At 43.7% G+C, this 18,926-nt stretch overlaps 1 protein-coding gene across 1 annotated transcript in view; it reads left to right on the forward strand.

The window, feature by feature from the left end:
- Nucleotides 1-292: 292 nt before the first annotated feature.
- The window catches only part of FHDC1 (FH2 domain containing 1), a 38,091-nt gene continuing 19,457 nt past the window's right edge, over nt 293-18,926 (forward strand). The window contains exons 1-4 of the mRNA XM_074904036.1: nt 293-396; nt 4,886-5,518; nt 12,470-12,531; nt 13,074-13,176. Of these exons, the coding sequence (XP_074760137.1) occupies nt 5,036-5,518; nt 12,470-12,531; nt 13,074-13,176 (648 nt within the window). The 5' untranslated portion in view covers nt 293-396; nt 4,886-5,035. The remainder of the gene's footprint in view (nt 397-4,885; nt 5,519-12,469; nt 12,532-13,073; nt 13,177-18,926) is intronic.

Consider the following 18,926-nt stretch of genomic DNA (forward strand, 5'->3'; position numbering starts at 1 on the left):
CGCGGTCCTGTTTCTAGAGGAGCAGTTGCTGTGATTTCGGCGACAGCAGGTGGTAAATGAGGAGATATGTATTGACGCACCACTCAGACAGCTCGCTTGGACCACGACCCCCCGAGGAGGCCGAGGCACGGCCCCGCACGCCGCTGCGGCAGCCCCCGGCGTTTCGGTAGCACCGGCCGGGTCCGGAAGGGGCCGCGGCGCCGCTGTCCCGCGGCCGGGCCGGGGCTCCCGGGGCCGCCGCTGTCACCTGCCGCGGCCCCGCCCGCGCCGCGCCTGCGCGCTGCCCCGCCCCCGCCCGCTCCGCCGGCGCGGCCGCGGCGCGATGGGAGGAGGCGGCGGCGGTGGCGGCACCGGGCCCTGCTGCGCGCGGCGCCGCGTGCTCCCGCGGGCGCGGAGGTGAGCGGTGGCGGCAGGGGTGCGGTGCGGCGCGGCGCGGAGGGGGGGGGGGCTCCGGGCGGAGGCTCCGCGGTGCCGGGGGGGTGGGGGCTGGGGGGCGCGGGGCGCGCAGGGGGCTCGCCGCCGCCTGTGTGTGTGTGTCCTTCTCCGCCTTCCCGAGACGGCGGAGGGGACAGCGCTCCCGGGAAAAGGGGGTCCCCTCCCCGCGGGACCCCGGGGTCCGCGGCTCCCCCGCCGCTTCCTGTCACCGTGCGGGAGCCGCCGCTGCTCCGCCGCTCCTCTGGCGCGGTGGGCGTGTGCGGTGGAGTGGGGGGCTGCGCGGGGACCGCCGGCTCTCTCCGCCGGGCCCGTTGCCGTCGGGGCCAGCCGGTCCCGTCGCCCGTGTGCGTTCCTCGTCCCCCACCCCGGGGGTCGGGCAGCGGAGCCGCGAGCGCGAGGGCGCCCCCTGCGGGCGGGGCGGGGCGCCCCAGGGCCGCCCGCGATCCGGCGGGAGCCCGAGGCGAGAGGGTCGCGGTTGTCCCCCCTGCGCGCCCTCCCCACCCCTCGGCAAGCCCTCGGCGCTCCCCCGTGGCCCGCGGCCTCGGCTGGAGGGGGTTACGGAGGAAGGGTCTCTCTCCGGGCCCCGGGGGTGGTCCCGGCGGCGGGTGCCTCAGTCAAGCACCAGCTCCGGACGGAAAAGGCGGCGGTAAGGCTGAGAGCGGGTCCCGGTCCCCGTCCCCGTCCCTGCGGCGGGGCGAGCGCAGCGGCTGGGGCCCGGGTAAAAACCAGCTGGAATCGGGCCCCCCGACAAAGCCAGTACGGCCCCTGCCGGCCGCGGGGGCCCTCTGTCCGCTGCCTCTCGCGCGCGTGGTGAACACGCGTGGGGTTCCCTTCGGGCAGGGCGGCCGTGCCCTGCGAGGACTCGTGTTGGGCGCGTTAGGTGGTTAAGCGCTAAGCTGCTGCCATAGCACGAGCTGCGTCTTCTTTGTATGTAACCCTCACGTTTTGGCAAGATCAGGGGATAGTTACACGAAGCCGTGTTTGCAGTTTCTTTATCTGCAGTTAGCAACTGGCTGCTGCGTTTACCTTTTCGTATGGCAGTTGCCAAGACCCAGACACCCAAATGCTGTGGTTGGGCTTTGGTGTCAAAATCGGCGTTGTTCTCATGAGAATTTGGAGGACGCCTGAAACAGAAACGTGGGCAGTAGAGAATACAAGGCTTGAGTTAAAGGGAGTAATATCTTGCAGTATGAATTATGAAATGCCTTTCAGCACATCGTGCATTTGACCTGTTAATTTGTGTATGCAAATGTGAGGTACGTCCGTCTCGGTGGCAACTGCCTTTTTTGCAAGAAACAAATTACTTCAGAAGGTTGGTCTTCTTACCTGGGGAGAAAGTTGTCCCCACCCTCTAACTCTGAAATACATTTCCAAGTTAGATTAGGTTGGCTAAAACAATGAATGAGACAAAGAAATAAAATATTTCTTTTATGCCAAATATGGGCACAGTTAAAACGTGCAGTAAAGACATTACTTTAGAGCTCTTGCAGTTGGGCTGTTTTGGATAACAAACATGCAATAATGAAGTGTAATTGAGACATCTTAAATGTTTGATCTTGGGTCCCTTTCTCTTTTTTTCCCTTTAATCCTTTGAAAAGTGCAGAGAGTCTCCTTAGGAGTTAAAATTTTGTTTGGGTTTTATTATGCATCCCAGTCCCGGCATGTCTCGGTAATCTGTAGTTCACCGTTGGAACGGCTGCGTGGTTCCCCACCTCCTCTCGCCGTACTTCCTGCTCGGAGGCACCTGCTGATACCAAGCAGCGGCCCAGAGCCTGTCCCGCCTGCCAGCTTCTCTCCTCTCCCACCCACCCACAGTAATGGCGGGGGTGCTGGGAACATCTTCGAGCTGGTCCTCCGAGAGGCAGCAGGAGAAGGGAATTTTGACCAGTCTCCTGGCATCTGGTAATTCAAGACTGCTGTCCTCTTACAGGCAGGTGACCTCTGTCACCTGCGTTGTGCTTATCTGTCAGAAGACAAAGCTGAATGCCAGCCTTTATGCTGTGTCTTTCATTTCATGCCTGCCTTCCAAATGCTGATTCTCCCTCTGGCTTCTGGGTGACGGTTACCTCATCTAAAGCAGTACAGGGCTCACTGGCTTGAAAACAGTTTTTCCTGTTCTATCTATCTATCTTTACATCTAGGCTGGGATGTTTTCTTCCCCTTGCGTTCTCCACTCCTTTCACTAGGAGTGTCCCTTGTCTAACTCAGAAGAGCTCAGGTCTGAGATCAGTCGTTTTCCACTCTTGTGTGTTAGCGCTGGGACTCTGATGATTCATTGCCTACAACTTTGTTTCATTAGGATTTGATCCCATTTTTCTTAAAGCATCTAGATTTATTGGAACTTTCACAATGAGGTTCTTGCATATTGCCCAGAGGCATGGTCGGTCAGTCTGTCTGTCTCTCTTTTCTTCCTTTTTATTTTTTTTTAAACTGTGGGAACCCAAGTTAGAAAATAATAGCTGTTGAAGACTGACTGCTTTGTGTTGGTGGAAGACTAGCTAATGCATTTTTCATTTTTAAATAAGTGGTAGGGAGGAAAAGATTTTTTCCTACTGGAATATTTCTTTAAATTAATGCAACACTTACTTGCTTTGAGTGGTTAATCTCTTTCCACCACCTTGCACCTGCTTTTTTATGCCTCTTTGCTTCTATGATCATGAACTTGGGAGGAGAGACATGAACGTACAGAGCTCTGTAATAGCAACTGGATGTGAATGCTGACTTAAATTTGAAACCCTCTATCCTCATCCACTCCCTTTGTAGCTCTAGCCCTTTTTACCCCGCCATTAAAATATTTTCTATCATTCCTATGACTTAAACCTCATACAGGTTTTTATATATGTTTTCTATTCTTGTGAATACCTTGATAGTGTAGAGTATAAGGTTAGAAAATCTGAAGCGGAAGAGTTTGTTGCTACCTACGCAAGCTTTTGACAAGAAAAGGTACAGTGGATCATTTTGTGTCATTTTCCATTGACTTCAGTGAAGCTGTGAGTGGCTGAGTCCTTGCAGATCAAGAGAGAATTTGCCCTAAGGCTTGTTTCTGTGACTTGGGTCTGTTTGTTCGTGTACACTCTAATGATGGATCTCTGGCAAAAATAGCAAAGGTTTTTCATCACTATTATACAATGTCAAATTGATCTGAGTTGCTATTAGCTCTATGTGAACCCTGCTGAAGAGGCATACGGCTAAATCAGTGCCAAATTTCTGATCTGATATTGTTCTTGTGCCAGTGCATTACTTCAGCTTTTTCTGTTGAGCTTTCCTGCAAGTGATTTTTGCTCAGAAGCTGTCTTCATTCATTTGTATTTTGTGGTATCTTTGTTTTTTGCAAATTCCCAAATATTTTCTTTTGAGATACCTTACAAATTTCCATGAAACCATGGGGTTCTTTATTGGTCTGTAATTGAAACACCTTAATTTGCTTTCTCTGAGACTTATTAAGTAGATCTGTTTTAATAGATTTGGCTTGTCAAAATTGTGCTTTTTGCCGAAGTCATGCTCTTACTTGAAGGTTTACTGTCAATAACAGCATCTTCATTTAGTAGGTGACAGTATAAGAAAAATTGCTCAAAACTGATGTGATTCGTGTTAAGCTGCTTCATGAGGTAATATAGGTGTAAAAGCTTTCCTTAATGTTTAAAGCTTTGCATATGTACAGTGCTTAGGATGTGTAGGTTACTGTTCCTATCAGCTCCTCTGTCCTGTCTCTCTCTCGGCTTACTGAACTGGCTATGTTAGCCTAGATACTGAAGTAACTTATAAGGGGCAGCTTAGTCAAACTGGGGTCTTTCTTCCCTTAGTGCATTTTAGGAAGTAGTGTAACCAGACCAGTAATGGTAAAATACAAATATGTGTATGAGTTTATGCTCAGTGAACATAGAGAGTTTAGGGACTGCTCACAGTTTTTCTCTTATTGACAACTGCATGAAAAATACGAAGGAAAAAAGCAGTACATTAGGTTAGATTGTTCAATCATTGACATATTGTTCGTTACTTTAATGCAGCTTGGATTAAAGCCATGAAGTAAAAGGATTCAAATAGGGTCTGTTTGGACCAGTTAATTCCGTGTAATAGTTAGTACTTGTATTTTCTAAGTGTGTGTAATCCTCTTTTTAAAAAAAAAAATAGGAGTGGAATAGTATTTGTTTGTTTTAGTAATTTGAGAAAAATATATTCTCTTACAAAACTGCACTGAACTGAGAGTAATAGGTGGGTTCAGTATTTTTATTTTCATATACGTTCTTGACATTGAGGTACCCAAAGCTATTTGAGATCCTGGTGTGGATAAATGTCATACAATTGCCATGGGAAAGACTTTTGATTCACTAAATTTCCCTTTTGGATTAAAAACTTGATAGCTGTTATACCTTCACTTTAGCGTCTTTTCAGGGCGAGGAACAATATCCAGTCTCTCTGATCTGAGTCTCCCTATTGTCCTTTGTTGTAGGTTGCGAAGATGGTACAGTCCCCTCTTGTGTTGCTGCTGCTGGCAGACTAGAGTTTGAGAGATCGTGATACCAGGTGCTGTTGCACTCACTGTTCAATGGTTCAAACCGATCCAAGGAAGTAACACTCTCCTCTTTGGAGAGGCCATAAAATGCATGTTATGAATTGTCTCTCCTTGGTCAATGATAAAGAAAATGGGGCTATTCCAGTTGCGACGGGATTAATGAATGAGGATACGACGACAGCATCTCAACTTTCTCAGCCTGCAGTACCACCGCCCCCTCCGCCATGTCCCCTCACAGGGGCACCCCCAGCCCCACCGCTCCCCCCGGGGATGCCGCCCCCACCCCCACCCCCTCCTCCACTGCCTGGGCCAAACATACCTCTGCCTCCACAGCTGATAAATGGGCATGACAACCATGGCAAAAAAAAACGAATGCGGAGCTTTTTCTGGAAAACTATCCCTGAAGAACAAGTCCGTGGTAAAAACAATATCTGGACGATTGCTGCAAGACCGCAGTATCAGATTGATACAAAGACAATCGAGGAACTTTTTGGGCAGCAGGAAGAAACGAAGCCCCAGGACCCCCGAAGTCGATCTTTAAAGTCTCCATTTAAAGAGACTAAAGAGGAGGTAAGAATTGAAATAAAACCTCTCTTTTACATAATGCTGTAGGAGTTGGTGTGAGTTCTGGCTCACCTTTGTCTTTTTCTCTATCATGTTTCATCCTTGTGGCAAATTTGTCTTGATTTGAAGGAGAGGGGAATGATGGAGAGGATAAACTCTTTGTTCTTAGTGGCATACATTTGTTTTTCAAAGAACTAACAGTGTTTTATTATTTTAACTTGGTAAGTGCTGTGATTTGATCATCTGTTAAAATCAAAGAAGTGGATTGAGATGAAGGCGTCTGTATTTACTCACGTTGGATAGCCCTTGAGTTTTCAGGGTGAAACATAGGTGTATTGTAACTTTTATCTTTAGCTCTTCTGCTGTGTCTGTTGTGCAGACAAAATGTTCTGCATGCAAACAGGCACCAGGCAGGAGGGAAGAGAATCCCCTTGCGAGGGTTAATGCTGTATATACCCTTGATGCCCTAGAGACTTCAGGAAGGGAAGTACCAGTATGACAGTGGGGAAAATGAGCATACTATAGTGATTAAGGGAATTTGTTGTTTAGGGGAGATAATTTTAAAATTGCAACTTTCATAAATGTTGCTTTCCTGCTAATGAAAACTTTATTTTGTCTACCCTGCTTTTTCTGGACACTAAAATGACCTTCCAAGAAGGTCTGAAGATTGTTACTGATTTCTGTTCTGGTGGTGAGAAGGTATATACTGAACACTTTCAGGTTCAAACACTCTGGTGAACTGATAAGTAGCTTTTCTAGTTCTTAAATCCCGATTTATAGACAGCCTCTTTGTGAAGCCTGAATTGAATTGTCTCAAGTGATCTTTCTATGAAGTAATTGGAGGGTGGAAATGCAGATTTAATCGCCTGTGTGTGTCTACATACATGTTAGCTTGTAAACAAAATACAGAGAGCAGAGGGTTAAGAGAATGTGTCAGTTTTTAGTGAGAAAATAAGGTCTTGAAGCTAGTGGTATCTTGCAGGATTGGGGAGATGTCAAAACAACATCAGCAGGGACAAGGTGAGAAACCAGTGTACCGATAGAATACATGTTGCACAGAGAGTAAAATAAGGGGTTTAAAACAGGCACGTGTGTTGCAGATGCTGAAACCCTGATATCAGGAAGGAGTAATTGGGGCCGTCATCAGAGGTAGTCATTAGCCTCTGCGCTGTTTTCAGGCTATATTCATCTTCAAATCATGATTGCAGCGAGTGGACTTCCTGTACTGCATACAGATGTACACAACTCTGGTCCTGCTTTTCCTTAGAAGCTTCCTTAGAAGCTCCCTCTTTCAGGACTGTCATGTGGTGAAAATCTAGCTATAGTAAAAACAATGATAAGTTTAATAAATGGGATGTGGCCCGTACTGTACAGTAGCTGGGGTAGAGATAACCCCAGCATGCTCCAGAACTCCTGTTTTCTTGTACAACTTGAAACTCAGGGCATCCTGGGGAGGTTAAGACCAGTGTTAGAGATTAAAATTACAGGCCTTCAAAACAAGGGTTTCTCCAAGAAACAGTGCTCTGGAAACAAAAAATTGCCTTCCTACAGGTTAATGTTTTTGTGCATCCGTCTGGAGCTGATACGGTGGTCCAATGCACCTCCACAGCTTGATGCGGGTCCACTCTGGTTCAGGGCTCCCACGGTGCCTTTGCATGTGGCAGGTGACGAGGTACCAGTACTTTTCTCTGAGTTATGTATGCTCCTTGAGTGACAAAATGTTCAACGCCGTTGCTAAGCTTTGTCAAGCATGCCGCAGCAGTGTGTCAGACAGCGATGAGCAATTTCTTGTGTGTTAATGGACTTTGCAGTACTAGCTGCTTAGCAAAGGAGGGAAGGAGATAATCATGAAGAGCTGTGTTATTGGAAGTGTGGAAGCACAGATACTCAACAGCTCACATGCCTAACGTCACTACAGGCATCATTCAACAAGAGTATGGAGATTCGAGGCTCAGGCAACGTTTGTGATTTCCGTCATCAGTGCTGTCAGCTGCTGCTCACTTCCTTTAATGTATGATGGTTATTCTGTAGTAAAACCTACAGATGTTCAAAGGGGTTGGGGCAGGTGGAGGTGTACAGCACCCATGTGACCTTGTGGAGAGCATGTTAGCATGGGGCTGAGGAAGCTGTAGTTCTGTTCCTGGCTGTGACACTGGCCTGGCAGGGGCAGGTGGACAAGACTTTTTGTGTTTCAGTACTTCTATTCCTTTTGTGTGAAGCAGAATTGATTTTAGAAAGTGCTTTATGGTCTAGCTGTGAAAAATGTAGTTTAAATAGTGGATTTAGTCTAGTCAGTGTAGTATGTCAACAACAAATTTTGAAGATAACTTCAAGTGCGTAAATTCAAGTATCACTTTGATCCAAATTCAAAAAACCCCGAAGCACTGTACAAAAGCGCGTGGCTGGAGAGTCTGCTCTTTGGCTCAGCGGGGTTCCTCTCGGTGCAGTGGCATAGCTTCAGTGGAAGTGGTGAAGAGTGCCTCTTCAGCCAGTGTTGAGGGCACTGCCCCAGATGCTGTGGTGGAGATGGGGGTTCCATACCTTCTCCAGAGATTGCTGTTGATTATGAATAAACTCTCTGTCCATGTAAAAGATTACGATATTGAACATCCTTCTAATTCCTCACTTGCCAGTTATTTATACAGGGAATTTAGATGTCCAACTCAGGCTATTGCATCCCAGTTCTGGAGGCTCAGCACTAAACATCATCATAACAGATGCCCTTTTTGAGATCTGAGTTAAACTCCTAAAGCAAATACTTTACTTTCTGTAAACAATCCCTCACCAAACCCTTAGGAGATTAATTAACGTGTTTCCTTGACTAAAGACTTAATTTCCCCTATGGTTTCATGTAATTTGAACCTCTGAAAAATAGGGGGAGTAGAGTAAGTTTGCACACCAATTTACTTTCCCCATCCTTTAGTGGTGTCACAGCATGGCACAACATACATTCACCTAGACTGTAGCTAGCCTGGCAGCAGAGCGAGGAGAACAGCTTGTTGCCTGCAAAGAGAGCTGGTCTTTCTTTCTCCTTCTGTCTCTCTGGTCTTGTCCCTCACCTCCCCCCATCTGTGCACAGGCTGGGGCAGTCATTGGACCCTCTGTAAACAGATTTAAGTAGCTCAGCAGAATGCTGTTGGGATTTGTTTTTTTTCCTACTGGAGTAGTTTTCTGCTATTGTAGTGAGTTTTAATGGCTTGTGAAAGGGTGCGGTGAATTCTAGAGCCTGTGCAAGGGACTAGTGAGTGGAGGAGAGAGAAGGCAGATGGAAGAGATGAACAGGATGTCTCTTCTCCCCTCCCGTTGCCAAGCCCTCTCTCTGTCTTCCCAATGCTGGCTCTGATGCTCATTCCACCTTCTTGAGAGCTGATTCACCCTGTTAATCCAGCAGAGGACTAACACAACAAAAAACCAATGAGATGAGTACCAGTGCCTGCCTAAGGGAAAGAGCAGGCTAGGAACGTGACACGGGAGGATGACATGGAGCGGGACAGCCCTGCGGGTTCACTAGCTGCTAGGTTCACTCTGCCGTGCTGTGGAAGTGTACCATTTCTCAACCACTCCAGGCAGTGCGTGTGGCTCTGAGAATAGACGCCAAAATATTAAACTCGACAGTGATGGTTATTGTCTTGTAAAGTCAAGAAGAAGCTGAAGCAGGAAGTTGTTTATACCCTTCCTAACCTCCAGCACGGAGCCTGCACCACCAGGCAGTTCCATGCTTGCTGTAGTTTGTAAACTGTATCCCACCATGTGAAACCTCATTGTTCTTATCCAGAGAATATATATGGTGTTTTGCTTTCACTGATCTGTCATAAATCCCCTTTGTTAAATTCCTATTCCTCACTGACAATCTCACGGCAAGAAACTCCTGTTGCATTTCTGCAGTCACTACAAAGTCAATATTGATGTGGGGCTCTTTGTGTCTCCCAGAACACTCCTCTGAATCTTTTGTGTTGGTTGCAAATTTGTGTCAGAGTTCAGGAGTAGATTTCCTTTTACCATCACATCTTCACCATGTTACTCAAGCTAATTTTCCCCTTAATACATATAACCAGCAGTGGATTAACATTTGTCAAACTGATGTTGTTACTACCCCACATCATCTGTGCCTGCTGCAGATTTCAGAAATACGCTGAGCTGAATACTATGGTGATGAGAAGTAGATTCATGAGTGAGTTGGCTGTCCTTGCTTCAAAGATTGCACTGTTTATGAAGGAAAGGTGGCAAGTGTGTGAGGCAGTGACATTTGCATTGGCTGGCAAAGTGCAGGTCTTGAGATGGTGAAAAGTATCTGAGAGGATTGTAGTAATTCCAGAGTAGGATAAACAAAAATTGAATAGTTTCCTCTGGCAGGAGAGTTGAAGAAGATAAGAATGGAGAAAGCTCTCCTGAATTTATCTAAAGTAAGTAATAGGAAACCATGTGAGAATTTTCTTGGGTATAGAGAATCCCTGGAGAGTCTGTTCTCAATTCTTACAGTCCAGAGTAACAAGAAGTCCAAGGGTATTACTAGTGGACAGCACATTAAAATGTATTTGAGTGGCAAACGGTGATTTGGAATGTGCTGTGCTGGCACCAGTGCTGAAGGTGTGTATGAATAGGAGATAGGAGCAGGCTGTGCAGAATTTATAAAAAGCTGGGGTAATATTTAAAGGGTAAAAAGCAACGGCTTTGTAGGAAGTCATAGGCAGATGGCTTTCTGCAAGGACAAAACTGAATGAAAGCTTGGTGGGGAAGAAGAGTAGACATTATGAACAGATGTTGAGGCTAAGATTATGAATCTAATATACAACTGAATGTGAGATGGACGATACCGTATTTGTTGGTATTTACCGTATATTGCAAGGAGTAGGAACTTGTATTTATGACGTGTCTGCCAGGTTCCCCTTCTATCCTCCTCATACTCCCATCTAGAAACTCCATGAAGGTAGCTAAGCAGTGACAGTTTTTTCAAACACTTTTGATGATCTGGAAGTGGACACCAAGCAAAGAGTGACCAAAAATTGAGCCGTGTGTTTTAATTGTGTACTTGAACAAGAAAACAGAGAAAAAATAGAGTATGGTCATATACAGAGCATGAAGTGTGTATAAGATTCTTGTACTTATGAACCCCTGTGACATTTGTATGTTGTGCTGATAAGGCAAATGCAGCTGTACATGTTGCCATCTGTTGTCTTCCAAGAGAAGATGTTAAAAATTTCACTAGTTTTGTTTGAGGTTGTACTGTAAATCTGAGTTGTGCCATGGAAACCAAAAGTTTACCCAGCTGATGGTCAGTCTTATTGTAACAGTTACTGCCCGTGACTGAAAATAATATGTACAGAACGTTAACGGTGAAACGTGCTTTTAAAAAACCCAACAAACAAAAGCTAAATGGTGATGGCAAATCTTATAGGCTTAAACTAGTACAGAGAAATCAGAGAATTAGGAGTGACCATGGCAATTGGAGACTGGAGCTGCAGTTTGAGAGGTCAGTGAGAGGTCCTTGCAGTAAAACAGTTGAAAAAGATTAGATACTGCAGGGGGAGAGATAGCTGAACCTGTCCCCATGTTAAGGGACTTACCCTTAATGATCTGTTGGGGGCCTCTCAACTCCTAAGATAACAGGAGAATAAACCATAATCTGTCCTCTTATCTTTGCATATGCTAAAACTGAAGGGCTTCAGGCTAGCAGTCATCTAATTAAAACTAATGTGCTGATATTTCCTGTGTTTTCTAGTCTTTCCTGGTTTCAGAAGAGAGGAAATTCCAAACTTTCAGAAAACTTTAATTTGATTCACTCTTTTCAGCAAATGAGGAGGCTGTCTCCTGGGTGTATGTTGAGGATAGCACATTAATCATACCTATATTTTCACTGTCACCAGCTGACTGCAGGCTAATTCAATTTTGTGATGATGCCAGCATTGCATTTATATATGTATTTCTAATTTGTGCACTGTCACAGAGGTCAAGACACCTTTTCAGTTGTCAAAACTTCAAACATCATGCGAGTCCAACAGCAGTCTTGAACATCTGTGTGTGCTGAGTTCATTTGTTGTAGCAGTTGGGTGACACAGTTAACATGAAACAATTCTCTTGTCCTTGTAAATCTCATGACTTTTGTAGCTGTTATCACCAAAATAGTTGTGGTAGAATTTTAACCTTAAGGACATGATTCGCTAAAACAGAGCAAACATCTCAGGTTTGAATTTGTGTGCTGTTTTAGGAAGAAAAACTACCATAAAAACAATTAAAAAATAAAAAGATAATTAGGGGAAAAAAAAGGTGGTTTTTTTTTCTCTGCTTAATCTCCAGAATTGTACACATAAGATGATATAGCAATTCATCTTCAAAATGTAAAGTGGGGGGAGATTATTATTTTATTATAGGTTTCTGCTTGCTTCTAGATGAGGCATACAGATTGGAGCATTATCTGTCTCAGGTTTTGATTCAAGATTGACTTACTTTCTGTGCATCAGCATGGCTGTTAGTTTGCGTGAATGAAATCAGTAGTGCGTATTGACCTCTGCTTAGAAAGCCCATCCTCACATTTGTTACAAAACCTCTGAATTAGGTGGGTTTTGAAGTGTGTTGCTCACTAACCATGGGGTTACAAATGCAACACAGTGTATTACTTGATAAGCAACACTTTGCAGATGCCACCTTGTGAAATAATCAAGATTTACTTTGTAATGAAATAGAACTTACCTTGATTCCTCCCTTTTATAAATGTTGCTATGGGGTTTTTTTGCTTCACTTGGAAAAAGGTGTTGTGGGTGTGTTGTGTATTTCCCTGGCAAAAACTGTAAGCTCTGTAATATATTATCTTTGTGGATAAGAAGTGACTATCTATTCATTTGGCCTGTGATTTGGTGGCAACTGCAAACAATTACCTGTAGCAATTTAAGAAATGATACCTGCATTATATACTATTTTCATAGGTACTGGTAGATTAATTTCTCTTGCTTTTTCTCTCAGGTTTCCATTTTGGATGCAAAAAGAAGTATGAACATTGGGATATTTCTCAAACAATTCAAAAAGTAAGAGTTGATTTTTCCATGCATCTAGTGCAAGCTACAGATGTGTGAAATTCTGTGTAGTTCTTATCAAAAGTATTGTACATTGTGCCCTGTTCCTTGCGAAGTTTACAGTTCTGTACAGGTTTGTCCTAAGTGACTACATTTCATAATTTGTTTTCTAATATGTTTAGTTTTGAGTGCTATTATGACTAAGCATCAAACATACAGAGTTTGCTACTATTAACCAATTGAAGTGAGTTTTCAGGTATAGTTAAGGGAAACCCTTATACAACTGCTTTTCACTGGTTTCCTTTCTTTATAAAGAATAAATAGAAAGGGGTGAGGTGACAATATTTTTTTTAAGAGCAAGCTGTTTCAATGCTATCTTTATTCACTGATAATGTTGCCTTTCAGTAAAGGCACAGTGAACAGTGCTGCTGTGGATGCTGATACATAACCTCATTATAATTCCTTTGAGTATCCCAGCCATGGGGTTTTTTTCAGTTTGTGTGACTATTCACCCTGCAAGTGTTAGAAATGTGTATGCTCATTTTTTTTTCAAGGTCTGCTGAATCCATCATTGAAGATATTTATCATGGAAGAAGTGAGCCCTATGGTTCTGAACTGCTGAATGAATTTCTTAAATTATTACCAGAAGCAGAGGAGGTAAATAATGGTTTTACATGGAACTTTTTTTTTTTAAGAATTCTACTGCCTGGGATTCCAACAGGAAGGTCTGTAAAAGAGGAATCCCAAAGCCTTCCTTGAGGCCAGGGTATGTAGGAAACCACTGAGTGCAAAGGTTTAATCTTGGTGTTGAGGTTGCAGTGTAGTCATTCCCTTCACATGCAGTAATTTCACCTACTTTTAAGGTGCTTCTTCATGAAAGTAGTGATAAGGCATTTTTGTTTCTCTGATGTCCTTTATGATGTCCCTTTTGTCTGTAAACATTTTAACAAGACCTGGAACCCTCCTCTCTGCAGAAAACTGCTTGGGGCAGTGGGCTAGAAAACTCAGAATCAAAGTGTCTCCTAATGCAACCAAATTAAGCTTCATTTCTTTGGCACCTGCCTCATGCTTTCCCATTGCAGAGCCTGCAAGTTGAGCATTGGTAGCCCTATGCTACTGTCTCTTCTCCCTTTCTGGTCTGCTGCCTGCTTGGTGCATCTGGATCTGCCTGCCCCTGGGCCTGGGTCACTGGTTTCCAACAGGGCAGAAAGGCTGCTTCACTGTGCAGCACCCAAAGAATTTACTAATATGGCTTAGTACTCCAAAGGAGACATGTTAGAAGGCACAGAATTACCAGCAGCACCATTTGCAATGTCCCCGTGCTCACCATACCACCAACATGCAAGTGCCGCTTTCTACCCTCCTGGGCCCAACCTCCAAGTCCATTCACATGATTAAAGAGGTGAAGCTTCATCGGCTAACCTGGGAGCCCTGCTTAATGATGCACAGTTCCTTGTCTGCTCATGTATTTGCGCTGACCCATTTGTATGTACTTGAGAGAAATGTATACCACAAACTTGACAAAATTAGCATTAGAATTGCTCGAGTGCTTCGCATCAAAGTGATGGCTGAAACCTGGGAAATTGCTAGTTAATGTCCACATACAGCTCAACCTCAACTGGCATGCTTTACCACTTCAAGGTCATGCTGTCAAAGCACTCTGTTTACTCTGTGCAGCAGCAAACCTCACATCCAGTCAACAGCAAAACACGTTGTATTATTTTGCTGTCAAATATATAACCCTAAATTGGGATGCTTGTGCAGGGAATTTTGTAAAAACTGCGTTATGTTATAATATTTGATATGTGTATTTTTTAAGAGCTGGGGGATATCAACAAGTTGAAATGTAATTAATCTGAAAAAAAAAGAGGTGACAGTAATTCTGGGAGTTCAAAACTGTTTCCCCTTCTCTCTGTTTGAATTTCAGTACATATTCCTGTATTTAAAAAGAATTTATCTCCCTCCTCTGAAAGAGTCAGACAGAGGAGAACAGTGAAGGACTAACTTAAAAAGAAAGTGACTCCTAGTTAACTTTGTGTATATTCAGCAAATTAGACTGAAAGAAAGGTATTTCTTCTTCTTTTCCTCTTTTTGGTTGTTATTTTACAAGTAGAAAACAAGTAGAAAATATTTCAGCTAGAACTGTAATGTGAGTTGTTCAATTTTATCAGAATTTTGCCTGCATTACTCAGCTAGATGCTTTAGATATCCAGTAGGTGTTGCTAAGCGTGAAAAGGTGTATTTATTACCTAGTAGATGATTTGACTATAGGACTTCCCCTCAAGATAGTGGGGTCAGAGCACTTAAGAAGTGATTTTAAGGAGACACTTGAGACATTAATAGAAGAGATTTTATGATGCAGAGGGGCATTAGAAATTAAGGGGCATTAGACATCAGATTTGTTGCTGTTCCCAAGGGGAGGCTGGAAAGAGGCTTGTTCCAAGTGTGCAGGTATTTGTATGTATTTAATTAGTTCCATGCTCCAGAGATCTCATTGCTCACCATCAGGAAAAGGAAAGACCACCTTTCCCTTTGTTATTCTCTCTGTAATTGTTTAACTTCTTGAGAGCTTCCCCTGGGGGGGCTGTGGGGTGGGTGGGGGTGGCAGAACAGGGAGCAGATCCTGAGTGTGCTTCTGTTGGTATGGAAAAATGTTTCAGTGCCTTTGTGTCCTCATGCTTCAAGGAATAAGTGGGTCCAGTAGCTTGTTTACTACTGTGGCTCCTAAAATGTTAGTGTGGTCAGTTAATTTTTTTTTTCTCTTTAGGAGCCTCAGAGCTTTTTTGTTCATCTTTCTCAGGATTTTCTTCCCTGAATGTATGTTCACTGTTCTCCTTTTATGTCCCCTTCTTTTTTGTTAATTATCTGTCTCGTAGTCTGATAACCTGTCTCCTAGAGTAGTGATCTACCATTTGCTAAGGGAAAGCCATCAGAACTATACAGTCCCTCTCCACATACAAATAATCCAAAATCAGTAGAGATAGCAGGTGGTGTTATTGGTTCTGCTGTTCCCTATTTTGTTTAATAGTCCCTAATTTTTTATTGATCTGGTTGTCATATCACATGAGATAGGTGTCATTCGGCAAGGTGTCATTACATTGGCCCGTCCCTGCAGAACGTTGCACCCGGCCTCAGTAGGGCTTCCCGTTCTCCTAAAGACCTGCTTTGTCGTTGTAAGGATTGCAAATTACTTTGAACAGAGACTTAAGCAGTCAGATCCTAAAAGGTTAGTTATTTAGTTACCAGTGCTGACTGTCCTGGTGTAGCCGTAGGGGGGCTTCTGCAGTTCCACTTTGTATACTCTTCTTTTCCAGAGCTCAGGTATTTAGAGTCACATTTCCCTGTAGCAGAGTTGTCTTGCAGGTTGGAATGAGAGACAAGTGCCCCCTGCCAGGCATGTGCTCCACCCCAATAACTGTATCTGGAGATGTCTACTACTTTTATATGATACCATAAACCTTTAGTCTGTAAAAAAGAAAGGAAAGAAAGAGGAACACCTTTCCTGGTCATAGCTGTAGAAAGGGCTACTCCAGACCTTCACTTTTCTTCTTTTATAGCAACAACCTTTACAGTTTATCTATTGTGAATAAACACTGACTTTATACTCCAATCTTATCTTATCTAGAAGTGTTGTGATATATAGTCACATTACCTGAATGTTCCCCTGGCCACCAGATTGACGTATGTGACATATTTTACATCATTTACATATTATCTCAGGCACACAATGGACATTTCAACGTCTTTCAGATGGAACAGCTTTTTGACAGTGGAGGCTAAGTACTCAGGCTAACAAATACATTTAACATCTTTTGTCTTTAAAATTATTCTTTCTTTTTGTAGTATTGTAATGTGGCAACTCTGTTTACATGCAGAAATAGGTGTCAGCACTAGTAATTTTCTACCTGTTTTCTATGAAAGCTGTTGAGATTGTTTGATATAAATAGCAAATACTGGCTCTTTGCTGAATGTTTTTGTCAAACTAAATAAGATCATTATTGAAATATTGGCACTGTGGTGAGGTATTTTGTCGAACTGAAAATGTTTGGGCATTTTCAAATGTTTAGTTTGAATAACTTGACAAGTTCTTGAAACTGGTAAACCTGGAGCTTGCTGCAGGGTTCAACAAGGTTTTGTTCAGGGCTGTGGGTGTGGCACTAGGTGAGCTGTCATACAGTGATTAAAAAATAAAGGCCAAGAAAAGGTATAAAAACTCAATACATTAACAAGTAAGATAAGATCACTGATTTTCCTTGTAAGCCTTGTTAGAAGTCCTGCTGTTTGTATCTTACCGTGGTTAGCAGTTTTATAAGAGGAAGGAATGCCCATTTGGAATCTCCTCTGCTTCATCCCTTTCACAGCTTATTTTTCCAGAGAGCCTTTGTCTTGACTGAAGCAATGGCCGCCTTTGCTATATCACTTCTAAAAAGATTCCTAGCTGGTTCTTAATGATACCCTGTTAAAATGGCTGACAGCTGTCATTTACTGGCATCCTGAGCAAAGCAGAGGAGAAGCTTTTAGCTGCTTTTATGTGCATATCATTGCACTCTTCAGCAGGCCCAGACTGGTAAAAGTTGAGCGAGTCCAGTGTTTAACAAGCTAGAATAGCCAGAATTTGTACTTTAAATATATACAGAAGAGAGCATATCATACTGCTAATCAGCTCACCCACACACATGCACGCCCAGGTTATCGACACAATGTCTTAACTTCCTTTATAATGTCTCAAGCCTGTCCTTTGCTCATACGCTCTGTTTTAAAACCCTAGTCATCTGTCACCTGCTTTACTGGAATTGTTCCTGTCTCTCAGCTCTACCCTTTTCAAACCATGTTTGTGTAGGTAACTGCCCCCTCCTTTCCTCAGCCAGTGCTGTATATGGCTGACTGTCCTTCATAGCTTTCATCTCCTGCTTCCTTTTTCACCCCTTATGATAGCTGCAGGTTTTTCTCCTTTTCTTTTTATCATTTGCTGATAAAAGTTTGCCACTGCCCAGGCATGTGCCCCATGGTGCCTCCCCACTTAATACATTAGCTGCTTTCCCATGTACCCCTGTAGCTGGATTCCACTGGGTTGCCTTTTGGGGTTTTGGTATTTTTTAACTCTGCTTTTCTTTAGTGCCCTGAATGTTTGCAATGGTATGGAAATATTAGGAAAAAATCACAGAGAAAAATGTTTACTCCTCTGGACTATTGCGCTTGGCTTTATTTTTTTATTTGTAATGTGGGGAATACTTGACTTAATTGATCAGAATGTGGAAAAGTACTTAGTTACAAGCATGTATGAGGATGTACTAATTTATACTCTTCTTCAAAGATCCTTTATAGGAGTGCAATATACCTGTTTTGTGCCATAAAGTAAAATCCCACTACTTGTAAATAAGTGCTACTGGTAGCTCAAAAATGACTGAAAACTTGAGTGGCAGGAATTCAGTAGCTTTCCTGTCTGTGAGGAATAATAAGACACTTGCAATAGGCATATCTACTCCAATTGTTCAGAAACCAAATCAAAGATCAGGCTTTCTCTGTGTCGTAACTGTTTTTAAAATGCAGCAAATTACATATGTGAGAACTTTCTGTATCTAAAATCTGATTTAGTGTGCATGGGCGTGCATGAACAGTGCAAATGCATATTCCATATACAAATACAATGAAAAATTAAATTAGTAGCTCTGCACCCAATTTGAGTAATACAGAATGGAGCATACAATGTAATTATGCTCTCTTGCATGTATACATTACACTGCCATATCTTGGTATGTGGCTGCATACTCTTGTGGAAAACATTTTGTTGTACTTGAAGAGAGAAGGTCGAGGCCAGAACCGATAGTTCACTGTGATTATAAAATAAACCATGTTTTTCAGCTCTACGTGTTCTCAGACTAATTTATACAATCGTAGAATAGTTTGGGTTGGAAAGGACCTTAAAGATCATCTAGTTCCACCCCCCCTGCCATGGGCAGGGACACCTTCCACTAGCTCAGGTTGCTCAAAGCCCCGTCCAACCTGGCCTTGAACTCTGCCAGGGAGGGGGCAGCCACAGCTGCTCTGGGCAACCTGTGCCAGTGTCTCACCACCCTCACAGTGACGGATTTCTTCCTTATATCTAATCTAAATCTACTCTCTTTCAAGTTTAAAACTGTTACCCCTTGTCCTATCCCTGATAGAAAGTCCCTCCCCATCTTTCCTGCAGCCCCCTTTAAGTACTGGAAGGCCGCTATAAGGTCTCCCCGGAGCCTTCTCTTCTCCAGGCTGAACAACCCCAACTCTCTCAGCCTGTCCTCACAGGGGAGGTGCTCCAGCCCCTGATCATCTTCGTGGCTTCCTCTGGACCCACTCGAGCAGGTCCATGTCCTTCTTATGTTGGGTGTCCCAGAGCTGGACCCAGGTGGAGTCTCACCAGAGCAGAG

The sequence above is a fragment of the Athene noctua genome, chromosome 4 (assembly GCF_965140245.1).
Source record: "Athene noctua chromosome 4, bAthNoc1.hap1.1, whole genome shotgun sequence".
In the NCBI taxonomy this organism is placed as follows: domain Eukaryota; kingdom Metazoa; phylum Chordata; class Aves; order Strigiformes; family Strigidae; genus Athene; species Athene noctua.